The following is a 17,968-nucleotide window of genomic DNA, read 5'->3' on the forward strand; positions in this document are numbered from 1 at the left end:
TGAAGGACAGGGAAGCCTGGTGTGCTGTAGTTCATGGGGTCGCAGAGTTAGACAGGACTTAGTGACTGAACAATAAAAACCCTGCAGTGCTTGCTAAATAAAATATTTTCATGTGACTTTTACAATCATACTAAGACTAGACTTGACCTAAAACAGCTAAAGAAGGAGATATCATCCTCCATACAGGATGCCTCTCTATGGAGTGTGTTAGTCACTCAGTTGTGCCCAACTCTTTGCCACCCTATGGACTGCAGCCCACCAGGCTCCTCTGCCCATGGGATTTTATAGGCAAGGATAGTGGTTTGCCATGTGGATGAGTCTTTATCTTTTCTTATTAGGTTCAGCAATGAAACAGAGGGAAGCAGAGTGGCTGCTGGCCTTTTGAGGGATGGAGGTGGGGGGATTGTTGGGAGGCTCTGGGTGCTGGCAGAGGTCAGTGGGTGGTGCGGAGATGGTAGGGCCCTTTCTTGTTTTCCTCATGTTCCTGTGATTGAAGTACAGGGCTTCCACTGACTTTCCTACCCTGGCTCACCCTGCAGGACACCTGGTGAGGATAAATGGGCTCTTATTCATAAAGCCTGACCACAAAATTTTAATTAGAGCATCATGAATGAAGATCAAAATGATCCCTAGGGCTCTGAGAAATGATTTTAACCTTTCCTGGAGCACTTCCTATTCATTTGAAAAGACCTTGATGAGATTTAAAACATTTGACACCAGAGAGCAACAAAAATGATTGAGAGGCTTAAAGGGCTAGTTTATGAGGAAACATTAGCAGCAATAAAGCTCTGCTAATAACACCAGGCTGAGGGAAAACTCAGGCAGATGGCAGCTTAATACGAAGATACTGAAGCACATTGCCTGAGGATGAGAACTTTGCCTTCTGAAGATTAAGAAACCTTGAAATATTACAAGAATAGAGAAACCCAACACGCTTCTCAGAGCTGTGTGGTACTGATGCGCTGGCGCAGGTAATGGGCTTTCTCTCCCCACGTGAAAGTGAGTTGGGAAGAAAAAACAAAGGAAAAAGTTTAAAAGATGAAAATAAAGACAGGAGCATTTTTGAGGTGGGAGAGGAACAGGTGGGTTTCAAATAACTTTTTTTTTGGTTTTGTTTCTTAAACTGGGAGTTTCAGGAGTCACCCTGCGGTCCCAGCCCTTTAGGCGGTTGGTACCTTCGAGAACAACGTGAGATAAACTGAACTCACCGAGATTCCTGCTGCTCCCGGGGGGCCTGCTGGCCCTCGATCTCCCTGAAAAAAACATGTACTGCTTAGAATCAAACCCATTCAATCTCCACTGCCAAAACTGATGCTCAAATAATGATTTGGATTTGGTAAAGCTTCTCTTCGGAACTTATAAATGTCGATATTAGCTGGTGTGAAGCTAAAGGCCAGATGGGGAAAGGACAAAATAAGAACTGCAGCCAGTGGAACCTACTAAAGACTTTTCTCTCTCTTTTTCCCCAGAATACCAAAGCAAATAATAATACCAATGAAAATAAGCATTCATGGTATCATTGCTGTTAACCTATTCTTTAAGACAGAACCCCATAATACTTACAGGTAAAATTAGCCTATACTTTTCTTCCACATATTCAAAAGTAACTTATTACCAATAGTTAAAAGACTAAGACCTTGAATGTCTTCTGAAAAGCTTTCAATAGACTTGTCTCACTGGATGTTGGGTTAAAATGAATGTGTTTAGAACTAAGGATTTTGTAGTTTTTCCTCATGAGGCCCATAAGAAGACCCCTGGAATTTCTCTGAGCAGTGGAATGACTCAACCTTTTTTCCAAAGGCAGTGTGGTATTTTAGATAAAGCTGACAAGGCTAAAAATACTTATGGTTATATATGGGGCAATAAAATGGCAATTTTTGTTGGGCAGAATCGACATTAAAAAACTCCGTAAGTTCACTGAGGGACATAAAAGAAGATTTGATTAAACGGAGAGAGATGTTTTGTTCTTGGAGGGCAAGACAGTGCTGTAAAGGTGTCATTGTGCCCAAACTAATTTATAAATTTAATGCAATTTTTACAAATTGCAGCTTGATCAAATGATATTAAAGTTCACTTGGGATAATAAATATACTTGAGGATAAGAGAAAAAGTAAAAGAAGAATAATAAAGACATTAGCAATACCATATTTCAGCATGCAATAAAGCTATAATAATTGAAATATGGAATATTGGCCCAAGATTAAGCAGTATATCAATGCAATATAACAGCAACTTCAGGAACAGACCAACATTTACAACAGGGTTTTAGTAAAGAAAGGGCTGTATTATTCAACAAATAGTGCTAATAATTGAATAATTTCTTTGAAAAAGTCTAATTCCTCTCTTTATATTATACTCCATATAAATTCTGTAAGACTAAACATAAAACTGAAAGGCAAGGACCAACTAGGATAAAGCCTCCATCATATAATATAGAAGTAGTGTCTTCAGTATATAAACCATAGATAGCTACAGTTAAAAAAAAAAAAAAAGAACTAGTAGAAAAATGGGTGAAGGACCTAAACAGACAGTCCTCAGTTCCACTTTGCTGTTTTAAACTGCAGGGTTTTCTCCCTGGAAATGAATGTACTGGGGCTTTTAATTCAATGGAAATATTTGCATATCTGATAAAGATGAAGTTAAGAGGGCTCCTGTCTGATAATATGGTCCTTCCAACAACTGGGTCTCACAGTACTTTGAATCAGTCTAATTTAATTATCTGGCAGAACTCTTATTTCCATAATTATGCCTGAGACCTAATCAAAAACAATATCTCTCTGTAACCTCCACTGCCTGCATTCCAATCTTGGACCACCATGTTCCCTCATTGTAAATCACTCCCTTGAGTAGCTTGAAGCCCCCCAAATTTTGATGTCACAAAGATCTCTCGACCATCCCTGGTAGAAAAGTTTTCATGCTCCTTCACTCCCTAGATGGCCCCTCTTGCTCATGTATCTAGTTTAGATCCCATGGTCACTGGTTATAATCACTCCCTATATACTGCTGGCTCACAGTCCCATCCGTGCTTCTCTCACTTATTTGCCAAAACGGGAACTCGTTTAAACCCAGATCCCCTCCTGCTCTGTGTGCATGGACACAGTCTCACTGACTGGTCTCATTTCAGTTCACGACCATGAGTCTCGAGGGGCTTCTGCTCAGCCACCACACTCTGTGGTTCCTGGACTTGCCCTCTCGTAGAGGACCTTTTCCTCAAACTTCCAAACTCTTCTCCCTACCTCACCCTCAGATGAGACCTTGATCCTCCATCTCTGAGAAAACAGAAGCAATCAGAAAAGAACTTCTACAGACTCCAGTCAATTCATGTGCCCGTGTCCCCACTCCTGTACCCCTGTGCTTTGGTTCCAACCAGCTCCCACAGATGAACTATCTGGGCTTCTCTCTGAAGCCAAGCCCTGCATTTATGCCCCAGGTTCCTTCCCTCTTAGCTACTAAGGATGCCGTTCCAGCACTTCTCCCCTCTCCTCCTATCTCATCGCTCCTTCCCCTTTACTAAACCAGACCTTTCCTTTAGCCTAGAAACAGTCCGGTTCCTCTGTGGTCTTAAAATCTACTTTATGGAACCTAGCTTCCTCCGGTAGCTGCTGGCCTGTTTCTTTACTCTCCTTTGCAGCAGAAGTCCTTGAGCATTGTTTTTGCTTTGTCTAAATCTTTTTTTTTCCTTTGTCATTCTCTCTTAGACCATTCAAGTCCAGAAATTTTTCCTACCACCACAGTAAAACAGTAATCATTTCTCTGATGAACGGTTCCTACGTGGCCATCCTACTCGACCCATTTGCAGGATATGAGACAGATGATCACTCTTCTCGATACACCATCTCCACTTGATTTCCAGGGCACCAACATTTCCTCTTATTTCTCTGGTCCCTGCATCTAAGTCTTCCTTGCTCACCCCCTGCTTTCTTCCTGAAATTAATATTGGAGGGCTTCAAGGCTCAGTCCATGATCCTCTTCTCTTAAAAAAAAAAAAATCTACTATCATTCTCTTGGTGATCTTATCCAGCCTCTTGACTTTCAGACAGGCTTACACAGTCAATTTATATCTGCACTTAGACCTCTTTTTAAACCCCATGCTTTTCTATTGTACCACCTACTGCAGTACCCCCACTATGCTGTCTAGTAGATAATTCCCATAATTGGTCCCACGTCCAAAATTATACTATGGATCATTCTCATCCTACCCTCTCCAAACAGACTCTGTGTAGTGCTTTCCTCATTTCTGTTGATAACATGCCATCATCTCAGGGGCTCAGGTCAAGCACCTTGGAGCCATCCCTGACTCTTCTCTGAGACCCACATCCCGTCAGTCTTATTGCCCTTCCTTCACAACATGTCCAGAGCCTCAGCCTCCTCAGGAGCTCCACTGATTCTGCTCCTGTCTGAGCCAATACCACTACCCCATATATGGGTACAGTCTGTGTCTTCCCTGTCTCATTGGGCTTCCAGGTGGTGCTACTGGTAAAGAACCCACTTGCCAGCGCAGCACATGTAAGAGACATGGGTTCGACCCCTGGGTCAGGAAGATCCCCTGGAGGAGAGCATGGCAATCCACTCCAGTATTCTTGCCTGGAGAATCCCATGGACAGAGGAGCTTTCCTTACACTCCGGCTGCAGGTCCGTCACTTTTCTACTCAGAAACCACCACTGGCTCCGTATTTCACTCAGAGTGAAAGAGAAAGTCTTTACGATGGCCGATAAGCCTCTTTATTAATTAGTGCTTCTCAAACTATCTGTGGTGAAGGAGCTATTTACTTGCTTATTTATTTTCTAATGCATCATGAACCAATGTGGGTCTCATGTTTGGATATTATGGCAATGTCAAAAGTCAAGTTGTTTACATGCTTGCTCTCCATCTATGTGCTTACGCTGCCTCCAAACCCATGACAAAACTTGCAGACTGGCCCTGGTCCTCCATGGGCCAGCAAGCAGCACTGCTGGGCAGGGCTGCCCCTCACCTCCACCCCACCTCTCTGACCTGATCTCCTGGCATGCTCCCCTCACTCACTCCCCAGGTCTCCTTGAATGTACAGGAATGCTCCTGTCTCAGGGCATTTAAAACCTTCTTTTTCTGGTTGTATATATTTAAGGTGTACAGTTTGACGATGTGATATACATATATATCGGCAAATGATCACCATAATCAAGCTAATTCACATCTCCATCACCTCACACAGGTCACTGTGTGTGTGTGTTGAGAACACTTAGTGAATTTCAAGCATACAGTTTAGTATTGTTACCTAGCATCACCCTGCCATACATTACATCTCAAGAACTTACTCATCTTGCCGGGAACTTTCTTCCTTCTGGCTTCAGGGGCTTAGCTAACTGGCCATCCCTCCAGCCCTTCCAAGTCTGCTTAGTTCCTGATTTCTCAGACCACCTGATTTAAAATCACACCCTCCCCTTCCGCACTCCTGATGCCCTTTAATCTCCTCTACTTTTTCTTTCTTTCCACAGCACTTACTAATAATATTATTAGTTATTTGTATTTATTCTCTTAGTTTCTGTATTCCCTGCTTAGAACATAATTTTCACAAAGACAGAGATTTCTGTCTATTTTGTTCTCTTAGGTATCCCCAAACCTAAAACAGCTCCTGGTCCAATGGTAGGTGCTCAATAAACATTTTTGAATGTTGAATTGGTGAACACACACTTAACCTTGCACTTACCTTTATACCAGGAAATCCTTCTAGTCCTGGCAACCCCATTGCACCAGGTTCTCCCTGTTAAATATGAACATAAGAAACCAAAAGCAACAATCAAAGGTTTTTAAATCATTGATTTCAAAAGCAAGGATTTTTTATTTTTTGCCTAGAAAGTACTCTCTCAAACACTGATTGGTAATTTAGCAAGTAAACAGTATGCTCTGTTTTTAAGGATCTGTATTCTTGCATTTGGTTGAAGGTTGTTGAGGTTGTTGATATTTCTCCTGGCAATCTTGATTCCAGCTTGTGATTCATCCAGGCTGGCTTTTCGCATGATGTACTCTGCATGTGAGTTAAATAAGCAGCCTTGATGTACTCCTTTCCCAATTTTGAACCAGTCCATTGTTCCATGTCCAGTTCTAACTATTGCTTCTTGATCTGCATACAGGTTTCTCAGGAGATAGATAAAGTGGTCTGGTATTCCCATCTCTTTAAGAATTTCCCACAGTTTGCTGTGAACCGTGAATTAATGTTAACTACAAATATTTTTTCAGGACACTGGATGCTTTCAACATAATCATATAGAAAATGTAGCTTTCCAAGTTCATTCTCTATAAATGTATTTTTGTATGCCTAATGCTAATCTACTTCAAAAATACTACCAACACTAACTTCTATTATGAGTTATGATATTGTCCTTATTATGAGAGGCTTAATGAGAAGCATATGATCTGGATACTTTCTTTGCTCCAAAAATCTTTTTAGACATCTACCAATAGGTAACCTGCCAATCAGAAAAAAGATGTTTAGATTCTATTCTGCATGAAGCTCTGTAATAGAGGCTTTGGGTCATTGACAAAGGAAATAAGCTCTTTGACTCTCTTTGTTTATATTCTCAGTTATCCTTAAGACAGAAGAATTGGTTGAACGGTGCTCAGCCAATCGATCGACATTTGTTTGAAAGTAGCTAATAATAAATATTTAATTGAAAACCAATTATAAATTGAACACCTAGGGAATGAAATGGATCACCTCAGGAAAGAATAAATTCAATTAAGGGTGATTTTTATCTGCACAATTTCACTGAGAAGATTAGAGACAGTGATGCAGATCTGGTGGCCTGGGGTTTGAAGGAGGCTGGAAGAGTAAATCTTCCCCCAAAGCCCCAAGGGGAGTTTCCATTGTCTATTCAGTGACCTGGTAGCTCAGCTGGTAAAGAACCCACCTGCAAGGTGGGAGACCTGGGTCTGATTTCTGGGTTGGGAAGATCTGCTGGAGAAGCAATAGGCTACCCACTCCAGTATTCTTAGGTTTCCCTTGTGGCTCAGCTAGTAAAGAACCCTTCTGCAAGGCGGGAGACCTGGGTTCGAGCCCTTGGTTGGGAAGATCCCCTGAAGAAGGGAACAGCTTCCCACTCCAGTATTCTGGCCTGGAGAATTCCATGGACTGTATAGTCCATGGGGTCGCAAAGAGTCGGACACAACTGAATGACTCTCACTTCACTCTATTCAGTGACCTGTGATTCCACCATTCTTGGCTTATCTCCATGGTATGAGGTAGTATTTCTCTACTTAGTGGCAACTGGTAACATGAATTCCAAAGGAATAATCTAAAGTTTTATCTAAGATAAACCTGAAGGATTACACAGTAGTTAATTTCATGATTTCACACTTTATGATTCCAATTTTGTGCTTCACCCACTTAATTCATGTCTCTAAAAGCAAGGAACACCCTTCACTTAGTGTTTATTCTTTATCCTTTGTTGCAACGAAGAAAAATCAAAGCCTCATCTCTTCAGATTCTACTCACATCTATCTACATTTTTGTTACCACCCACTTTCTAATCCAAATGAATTATAACTTATCCTTTATTGTTATACTTTTTTCTCACCTAATGAAAAAACTTTGGTGTTTCGGGGAAGGCAGTGAGAAGCCTGTGTGCTCCTAAATGATCCAGAAGGGATGTGTGTGTGTGTGTGACAGAAGGAAATACTGAGAGGAAATTTTTTATCAATAACATGAAAGAAGATTGAAATTGGAATGAAGGATATAGTGGATGAAAGCATTAAAAATGTTACAGATAAAGAAAGCACAGCATGAGTAACAAAACAAAGGAAACTCTCACATGACATATTTGGAAAATGCTTCTAACTGGGTTAAATCATGATTTTAGGGGAAAACAAATCAGTTTTTAATTGCCTAATAACAACAAAAAAAAAGCTCTTTCATGCATCTCCTTTGAAAATGTATTTAGATGCGAAAAGATTGCTTTTTATGGCTGTCCTGCTTGTTTAAAATTTATCCATCTAGTTTTACCAAACTCTACTGTAACGAAAGGGCCTTCAGTCTCTTCTCATGGCAATGGAAGTGCTTTGAAAATTTATATCAGTTTCAGGTACATCTGAGTTTCAAGCATATATCCAAAGGTCAAAGTACAGAGAAATGAAATATGAAGCATAGAGTATCTGCTTGTAAAGGACATGGCAGAAAAGTCAGCCAGGGAATAAAAGTAATCTAACTGCATTTGGCAGAACTTTTCCAGGGACGCCTCGTGGTTGAGGAGGATGCCTGACCACAGTCATCATCCTTCGCGGGCTGGAGGACAGGATCTCTCCCCAGGCGGAGGGTTAACCTCCCGACACATCACTCCCAGTAAACGGGGTTATCACAGCTCACCAAATCTCCTCCAGAAAAACTGCCTCTGACTGAAAGGAAATAAACTGCCCCTATCTCTGTTGTCATTTTGGGAGATATGGCAGACATCTTGAAGGATTTCTTTTCAATATTTTTCTTTCATGATCCACTAATATTTTTCTTTCATGATCTACTTTCACAATCATCAAAATAGTTCTATTGGAAGACAGTGCTCTATTTCTCAGGAGCTTTATATATATCTCTTTCCAGCCCAGGGTGATTTCTACAAATGCACTGATGGGGGAATGTCAAGGGCAGTGACATCAGGACTGAGGCTTTCTGAGATGAGGAGTGGGCCTGCTGCCTTCATGCTCACTGACAAACATCTCAGAAGGCAGGCATCCCTCCTGAAGCTCTTCTTAGCACTAATAAAGAGGTATTTTCTAAATGACACAAAACATGGGAATATACATACCACTGGGCCAGGATCTCCTTTGGGGCCCTATAAGAAAAATATGAGAGTCACCTTGAAAATAATGACTGAAGCAAAATCACAAACTATGAAGAATTTTGTCCAATTTGCTTTAATACATGTAAAAATATGTGCAAGCCTTGCTTTGCTACCGTTTGGATTTGAAGCACAAGATGAGGAAATATAACTTGATAGAACTCCCATGATGGCAATCACCCGGACATTGATTTAGTTCTCGGATTTCCAAAACGTGACATCTCTATGCATAATGCAATTTTTCTTTATTTTGTGTACAATCTTATTATTATTGGTTTCATTTATTTCCTCCTGCAGAACATTTTGGTTCTATTTCTAATGCATAATTTTCAGCGAACTTAGGATGTCTTTTTGTTGTGTATATGTGACTGTTCAGTGAAAATATGCTTCATGATAAACAACTATACTCACAGGGGGGCCGGGTGGCCCTGGGTAACTGGGAGCGTTCACACCTCCCTTCAAAAGAGAAAGAAAAAGGTGAGAAGAACTTGTAGTAACCTGGAACCAGAAAGTGACTTTACATAATTAGAAAAGTAAATACCTGGATTTTATATAAACTGCTCATTCCATTCCCTTCATTGAATGGCACACCCTTAGAAGATAAATGAGATATGGAATTATTATTTCATGTTAATAGTGAGAGTATCTACCTCTGTTGTTTTATCAAATGATATTTTTCCTATTCTATTTTAGAAAATGAGCTTAATGCTATCAGTAAAAATAACAGTGTTTCCATTTTTGGTTTTTCTAAAGAAATGTAGAGGAAAAAAACCCAAAGGCATGTGAGCTCCACCTGGAGTGCACACACACACTTTCTGCAGGACTGTGATGAATGTGCTGATTTGACAGACGAGACACTAATGTATTCAGAGGAAAATATTATTTGCTCATTAAAATTCAGTTTCTGAATTGCCAATTTATGCTAACTGTTTACAGCCTGCTGACCTGCAGGCCAGAATACAGGAGTGCTGATGAAGATGTGAATAGGGAACAATTTGGCTACTGAAAGGTAATTTTTTTCCCATAGTCTTTTCATACTGAATAGGAAATTAAGAGAAACAGGGGATATGATTTTATTCACAACCCTGTGTGATGTACTACAAGAATATATACTTTGAAACAATAGGGAATAGAAACTTCCTAATAAAATTGATTTGTGAATCAAGTCCCAGGGTAACACTTTAAAGAGAACTCATTTGAGAGGCTTTCATAATCATACATTTTAGCATTCAGGAAAAATTTGCACATGAAAATTTTAGTTCAGATCTTTTAGCCTTTTTTTTTAAAATCCCCATAGAATCAATAACTTGCATTTTCCTTTATTGTGATTTCCACATTTTAGCTGCAAAACTGAAGGTCCCTCATTGCCCTGTTTTAGGACCATGGTAGCCAGAGGTGCTCAGGGCACGTGACCTGCGTGCATCCTGCAAACACTTGTGAAGGAAGGAAAAAAGCTTTGTTCATTTATTCCTTTAGTACTTCACTCATCCATTTAACAATTCAATTCAGCAGTTTGACAAATGCTGAATGTCTACTGCATATAGTCCTGGAGGGCAAAGGATACTTTTGTCTGAGATTTCTAGTGCCAGGGTGGGAGGGTTCCCAGGAGAGACAGCATTTAATTTGTTTTGAAGAATAAATAGCTATGGAGAATCCGGGTGGGAGAAGGGAGGGCAATTTCTTAAGTCCATTGTAAAATACAGGTCCCTTTTGTGGGCTCATGTTGCACTTTGCTGTGCTGTCCACTAGGGAGGGAGTGCATTTTAGTGTTTGAGTCTCAGGTGCTGCCTGCCCTGCTTCCCTGTCAAGGGAGAAGGTAAGTAAAATTAAGAGCAGGTTTAGGAAAACAGATGCTGATGTCTTCACTGAAGTGTGCAAAGCACACAGACACGCAACCTATCTTTGTTGTCTTCGGAATCTCAAGAAACTTACCAATGGAGAAAGCTAAGAAGTAAATCTGCACAACAACACACACTTCCTTTCTTTTCCTTTTTGGTGAAGATGGTATTTCAGGTGATGACTTGGGCCATTTCAGGGAGTTACCCAGTTTTCCTGGATGTTTCCCGTGCATATGAGAGGTGCACGTGTTATTAAACTTTCAATTATTTTTCTCCAAAAAAAGTCACAGATGACTTCTGCTCCCTTTGGGTGAGTTTGGCTTCTTAAACTCTCCCTCTGAGGCCAGCGGGAAAGAACATTCGGCGAGATGGAAGCTGTGATGCTGTTCAAGAGAGATCCCACTTGAGGGCAGACTTGCTCCAGGGAGAGACACCTGTCTTCTCCCCAGCCTCCTGACAACATCTGTCTCAGCCCTGAGGAGAACACTGATGGCCCTTGTACATTTCATTCACTAAGTGCTGTATAAATAGAGTTTCCTAGCATTTCAGGCATCATGGATAGTAATAAACACACACAGCATAACACAATTTTTCTACCAACTCACATTGCTGGAAGGGATCTCCTTATGGCCCCTCTATTTTCCATGAACGAGGCTCATTGAGGTTAAATGACTTTCCGAGCGTCCCCCAGGCGGGAAGTGGTGAGTCAGGCACCGCCAGGTGAACTGAACCCACAGCAGGGAGGCCCACAGCATGCAAACCTGAGCACTGTGCCTCAGGGTTGAGCTCTCAGGGAGTCAGAGCTCCCCAAGCCATACCGGCTGCCATTCAAATTCATACATAAAAATCAGCCGACTTTTATCCTTGAAGGTACCTAAATGTAGTCCAACCCCTTTACGACAGGCTTTTCTTCCCCCTTTTCCATTATGATACTTTTATTACAGGATACTGAATATAGTTCCTTGTGCTAGACAATAGGACTTTACTGCTTATAAAAAGCCTCAAGTAGAAGCATGCATTTATGTTTTAAACATGAAACAACTCACAGGTGGTCCAGGTGGTCCAGGTGGTCCAGGTCTCCCAGGGGGCCCCTCACTGCCCTGCAAAGGGTAGACAGATCAACATCAATGACAGACGTTTCTACCCCAGGTTTATGAACCAGACATTCTGAAATGGATATGACTTGTCATTTTGTCAGCCTTGCAAAGTCTTATTCAGCTCGGCTTTTTTCTTCACCTGGGGAATTACTGGACCACAGGAAAGCTAAATGTCTTTTCCCACAGGCATTCAGATCTTCAATGTTTGACCCTCAGGGACTATTTTCAGATGGAGCCAGGCAACCAGGCGATGAGGTCCTGGGCTTTGAGCACAATTAGGGGAACTCTCCCCACCTTGGGGTGCAGAGCAGACTTCCTGCAAGTGGGGGTGGCTCAGGGACTCGGCTCTCTGGGGCAGACCCTCACCCCACCACCTTCATCTTTGGGGAACCAGATGGGGCATCCATATACTTTAACTAAAGTGGAAAATAACAATCTGAGTTGTGTCTGCAGGGGGAGAAACCTCTCTCACTTCCTAAGTTAATGACAGGCATATCCCCTTGAGCAGAGGTGACCGAGGGACCGTGCTATTTAAAGGAAACATTCTATACAACGTAAACAGCCTCAGACATTCTGCTTCCAGGCAAGGCAGACTGAAAATGACATCTGTGAAAAATGAATTCAAGCTGAAATTTGAAACGTGGGATTTGACTTATATTTTTATAAAACATAGGCTGGTTATTAGTCCAAGATAAGCAGAGGCACAATACTCCCTTTGGTGTTTTAACCAGTTCTTCCTGTAACTGCCTTTTTTTTTTTTTAATAGCCTCTAATAATCTCCTAAGTGTCTTGATTATCAGGGGCAATGGCAAGAAATGGTTAATTGAGGAAGAATCAGAGAGTCAATTCTTACTTATCATGATCAAGAATTTTGAGGGAGTTTAGTCCATTTTCATAAAGTTGAAGGGGTTTCATTCCAATCTCCCCATTTTTTTCAGTAATCAAATAATCATATAAACCTCTTGATTGTGTCTTTATCAATAAGGACCAACTGTAAAGATTTTCTTGCCATGTATCTCCCTGAGGCTGAGTAACAATAAGTGTACTGTATGTTTCTCTCTAAGACAAATCAGGTCCTGTGAGCTGCCGGCAGAGTCCTTCAGAGAATTATGGCATGGTTCTCCTGAACTGCAAGAGGACAACAAACAAGGAAAACATGTGCCCACTGAAAGGACTTTTTTTTTTCTGGCACAATTTTCATTCTCGACTGTGGCCCAAAACTCCTCTCTGTGTGGAATTCCCATTAACTTCAACAGGCAAATCGCCGACAGAATAATTTCCATCAAGAACACGGAGAAAAGGCTGGTGGGGCTGGGCAAGCTCCCTGGGATGCTTTCAGAGAAAAATGTGTGAGACTGTCTAGAATACGCACACGGTTGCCTTTCAATTTGGGGGAGGGGGATTCCTCTGCTCCTTGATGCCATTATGCCCATTGTGGGCATTTCGGGGTACGAGCCACTGAAGCGGCTCATGGATTCCTGATTCTTAAATTTCTCGAATCTGAATAGTTAGTCCACGTGACTCAGGCGCTGGCTCTATCACACTGACAGGTGGTGGTGGGGGGGCTTCAGATATTAAATAGGGTACCCTGTGAGCTTCCTCCTGAGTCCCCTCTTTTGCTGCCCTTCCCTGCTGACTCATTGACTGGACTCCCCACGAAGCAAGCTGTGATGGTTCTTTAGAGGCCTTCCCCTATGACTCTCAAAGGATGGAACTTCCAGATTTCCTCAGCAAGCCCATCAGTTACTGGAATCCTGATGCTGAGAGCTGTGAGCTGTTGGGAGCCTTGGCACCAGTGGCTGTATGCATCTCGTCAGGAGGTGGCTCTCGCCCTGTCCTTCCACACAGTGGATGCCCAGGACCTTGTATCCAGCCTGGAGCTGGCATGTGGTACCCACATTCTATTCATCCTTTTCCCTGGGAGCATATCTCTTGTATTCAGACCAATTTCGGGACCTGTGACTTTCCAAGCCCCCTTCCCTGACACCTGTCCTACTTTGAAGCTTTGCTTGATTTTCCAGACTTCCTCTAAAAATGGTCTCGCCTTGCATCCACCCCAAACTCCAATTTGGACAGTAAGTGAGATTTTCCCTCTGTACCTTGTCACCCTTTGTTCCCATGGGGCCAGGGTGTCCCGTTCTTCCTAATAAGCCCTGTAAAACACAAAACTAAGTCTGTTACTGAAACAACAAGAAAAGCCAAGCATATTGGGAGTTGGTTGCTCAAACTGATACATTTTGAAGGTCATTTGATCATAATTAAATCAGTCCTATAAGCGTATATTTCTTCAGGCTGATACTGCAGCTGTATCCTGCTGATAAGCCCTTGGAAGGAAAAAATTTGTATCTGTGGTCACTTTTTCACCTTGGCCAACCACATTTAATGACCTTAATTGGAACCTTTTAATACATTTAAAAATTTAGCCTTGCTGTTTAAATGGCAATTTACATAACATTATGCCTTCCTAAATGAGCTATAATTTTGGTAGTGATCAACATTTTAATACTTCATAGAGCAGAATTAACAAGGTGCATATTGAGTTATGTGATCTGCATTTTACCAATAGAAAATAAAATTTAATTTAAAATCGTCTTTAAGAACAGTTAGCTATAATTTCCATGATTCCTTTCTCAAATTTTGCTCTTAACTTTTAATTTTAGCTACAATTTAGACTCAGGTTTGTTCATATAACTGGTGAAAGCATAAACAGTAAAATTTTCATTATAGCAAATCCATGATTCAAAATATTAAGGAATATGATTACATTCCTACATATCATTTGCACAGGAACTCTAAGGAAAGGAGGATTGCAAAAATTGAGGCTTGAATAGGATTGCTAGATTTAACAAATAAAAATACAATATTTGGGACAAACATGCTATGAAACTATTTATATGAAATTAAAATTTAACCTTATATCCAATATTTTAACCAGCAACCCTAGTTTGCGCTCTGCTTTAAGGAGAGATTGGGTTTAACAGGCGGGAAAAGAAAAGAGATTTCTGTTTTAAGAAAACAGGACACCTGAAGACACAAAGAATGGGATTCTGTGCTTGAGGGACAGTGAAAAAGGTGGCAACTAAAGCAGAGCATATTTTAATCCATAAATTTGAGTAAAATGAAATTGAATCTGATAATCCCTGATCCATTTTTTTTCCATCTAGAGAATAAATTCTTAGTTTATGGTGCTTAACATGTAAGGTGTAACCATCTGAGTATCCCAAAGGTCAATGCCAAAAAATTACAACTAAAAGAGATAACATTCTCTTCTATATCCAACTTCTATTCAAATTGACTGCTTAATCACAGACAAGTCTCCACAACCCCTAGCAGCATCACATAACACTAACAAAAATCCTAGACATTAGATGCTACTTTTCCAGGCAATGCTTGAAAAATTTACATGGAGGAATGGAGAACAAAAACGCAAGGAGAAACATTAGTTCACTTGGCATCATCTCAGCAGACACGAGTTCTGAGTGAAACAGTTTAGCAAATACTTACAGGCGGTCCTGTGGGGCCAGGAACACCTGGAAGGCCTGGAATTCCTTGAAGACCCTAGAAGAGATAGTTCCTACCATAAAATCTGTTATATCATTGGAGGCAAAGTATTTTAATTCAGCAAATATTTTGACTATTGAAAACAAAACATCTATGTTGGCTAATCAAGAAACAAGGTATTTGTCATGTGTAAAGACCCACTTTTTAAGAATAAGGATGTTGAGCTAAAATGCTGTGGCATGCATGGCATCTGTAATGAACATAATTTAATGTGTTTGCTGATTCATAGAATATTTTTGATCTCACATTGTACATATCCTCAGAATCATCAATAGCATCTTTGAGAAGCCGGCACTGCTAAAGCATGAAAATACAAATTTCAGAGGAGCAGAATGCCATCAAAGAAATACATGATTTAACGAACGCTTCATTCAACTAGTGGAACAATGGAATCTGCGTTATGATATAATATTTAGTTTAGCTGGCCAGTTCATTTTAAGAAATTTGGCTCATCGGTGAATTTAAATTTGGAATCCTTTAGTGGCTTAAGCATAAAACTGAACACAAAGCCTCTCTTGCTCTGTCTTAGATTTGTAGCATCATGCTAGTTACACTGGATACATTTATATATTCAAGGAAGAATTGCTAAGATTAACTGATAATTTATGTAATTAATTTGTTCCTTTATCAGATATGTCAGCAACAAGCTCATAATATGAACTATTTCACAACTATTAAAATCATGTTTCAAAAGCTATTGAATAGTATAGAAAAAGGGAAAGTCACAAAATGTTACATAGGGTAAGGTCCAAATTATTAAAAAAAAATAGAAATGCAGTTCCTGAGAGATGAGACTGCTGGAGGCTCATAATGTCTTATCTGGAAACTTTATATCAGATGTGCTTCAGAGTACTGAATTTTCAGATTTGTTTTAAAGGAAACACATGTGCTTATACTGGTATTACATAATACTCCCAGTGGCATCTAAGGCAGCACCCACTAATGAACAGGCAAATATTTCTATTGCAAAACACATGATATTCTCACCAAATGGAATACATAGATTGGCTCCGTTTGATGTCAGGTCGGATTTTTCTGCCGAAGAAATTTAATCCAAACTTGGGAAAAATTTCTCAGGTTTTCAAAGGCATTTGAGCTTTGGAATTGTGGATCTGAGATTGTGGACCACAATAGGACTTTTACCAACAGTCTGAGAAGCACAAATTGGAGTAACTTTTACTCTTTTTAGTGTTTTTCTATATTTCTCAGATTTCCCGTAAGAATCTCAGATGACTTCTTTGATGAGAAAAATATACTTTAAAATACCCATTTATTATCTCAGATAACCATATGATGTATCGAGTTCTATTTTTAATGGTTCCACTTAAGCTTTTTTTTTTTTTTTTTTTGAGAGCTCTGTCTCATATTTGGTTGTCCTTCAACAAAGAAAGGGCTTCTCATAGCTCAGTTGGTAAATCATCTGCCTGCAATGCAGGAGACCTGGGTTCAATTTCTGGGTCGGGAAGATCCCCTGGAGAAGGAAATGGCAACCCACTCCAGTATTCTTGCCTGGAGAATCCCGTGCACAGGAGCCTGACAGGCTACAGTCCATGGGATCGCAAGAGTCAGACACGACTTGGCGACTAAAGCACTACCACCACCACTTTTTCAGGATTCAATTTTCTTTACTAAGTAATCTTTTCATAGTGCCAAATCATTCATTGTTATCGTAAGTTTCCTTACCTTTTCCTGTGCTGACATACACATGCGGTACACACTGTAAATATCAGATAAAGTGACCATGGTAGGATTGTTACATAGCGAATTGCTACATAGCTATTTATGGGAGCCCTAGAGGAGCAGGGTTCCATTGGGTCAGAGTTCACTGCATTAATTGGATCAAGGATCAAGCTCTATGGAATATGTCCATCTAATGCTTAATGGGATCATACATTCCTTCAGGTTCTTCATGTGATAGGAGGTGAAGAAATGTTGGAAGAAAAGAAGCAGCCCTTCTTGGGAGTGCTGAAATGCCTCCTGTAATAAGAGTCTTGGGTAAAATCTTATGCACACTTGTGTTAAAGAATGTGGATTGAAATTTTCTTCAAGATGGGTTCGTCCTCACTGGCAATGCTCTGTGTGTGTGTGTGTGTGCACGCACATGTGTATGCATCTGCGGCGGTACACATTAGCATGCTGTTTTGATTCTTTTTATTCCCCCATTATTAACTTGTCTATAGGGCTATAAGTGAAAAGGGAAAAAAGAAAACCCACTTCTTTTGGAAATGGACCTCTAAGTATCTGGAGATTATAAATGGTATACTACAAATTGCTTTATCTCAAAATAGCCACATTTCCATAAAATTCTCTCTATATGTACATGTATAAGATATGTATGTTCTTATGTATTCTTCTTTTTGCTACTTTTAGTCTCAAGACTGAATCAGTCTATAGATGCTGAGTCTTTAGGTAGTCTAATTTATAAGCTTGGGACTCATTAACCTTTGATGACCACATTAAACTTTAAAATAAACCTCAGTCCATAAATAAAAAAATCGTTCTCAGCAGTCTTTCTCTGAACAAGCTGAAATTCTGTACTAAGGGTAAAAGTTACTGTGGATGTATAAAGGGCAAGAAGATAATTTTAGAAGACAAGAACGTCATTAAAGAAGACAAATACATGTTAAAGAGTAGGACAGTCGATTTAGCATATTGTACCAAACTAAA

At 40.3% G+C, this 17,968-nt stretch overlaps 1 protein-coding gene across 1 annotated transcript in view; it reads right to left on the bottom strand.

Annotated features, from left to right (window-relative positions):
- COL19A1 (collagen type XIX alpha 1 chain) overlaps positions 1-17,968 on the bottom strand; it is a 431,222-nt gene that overhangs the window by 43,407 nt on the left and 369,847 nt on the right. Inside the window, exons 35-42 of the mRNA XM_068984053.1 lie at positions 15,245-15,298; positions 13,840-13,893; positions 11,690-11,743; positions 9,347-9,397; positions 9,217-9,261; positions 8,773-8,799; positions 5,688-5,741; positions 1,209-1,253 (exon numbers count right to left, since the gene is read on the bottom strand). Coding sequence (XP_068840154.1) covers positions 1,209-1,253; positions 5,688-5,741; positions 8,773-8,799; positions 9,217-9,261; positions 9,347-9,397; positions 11,690-11,743; positions 13,840-13,893; positions 15,245-15,298 — 384 coding nt within the window. The remainder of the gene's footprint in view (positions 1-1,208; positions 1,254-5,687; positions 5,742-8,772; positions 8,800-9,216; positions 9,262-9,346; positions 9,398-11,689; positions 11,744-13,839; positions 13,894-15,244; positions 15,299-17,968) is intronic.

The sequence above is a fragment of the Capricornis sumatraensis genome, chromosome 11 (assembly GCF_032405125.1).
Source record: "Capricornis sumatraensis isolate serow.1 chromosome 11, serow.2, whole genome shotgun sequence".
NCBI classification, from domain to species: domain Eukaryota; kingdom Metazoa; phylum Chordata; class Mammalia; order Artiodactyla; family Bovidae; genus Capricornis; species Capricornis sumatraensis.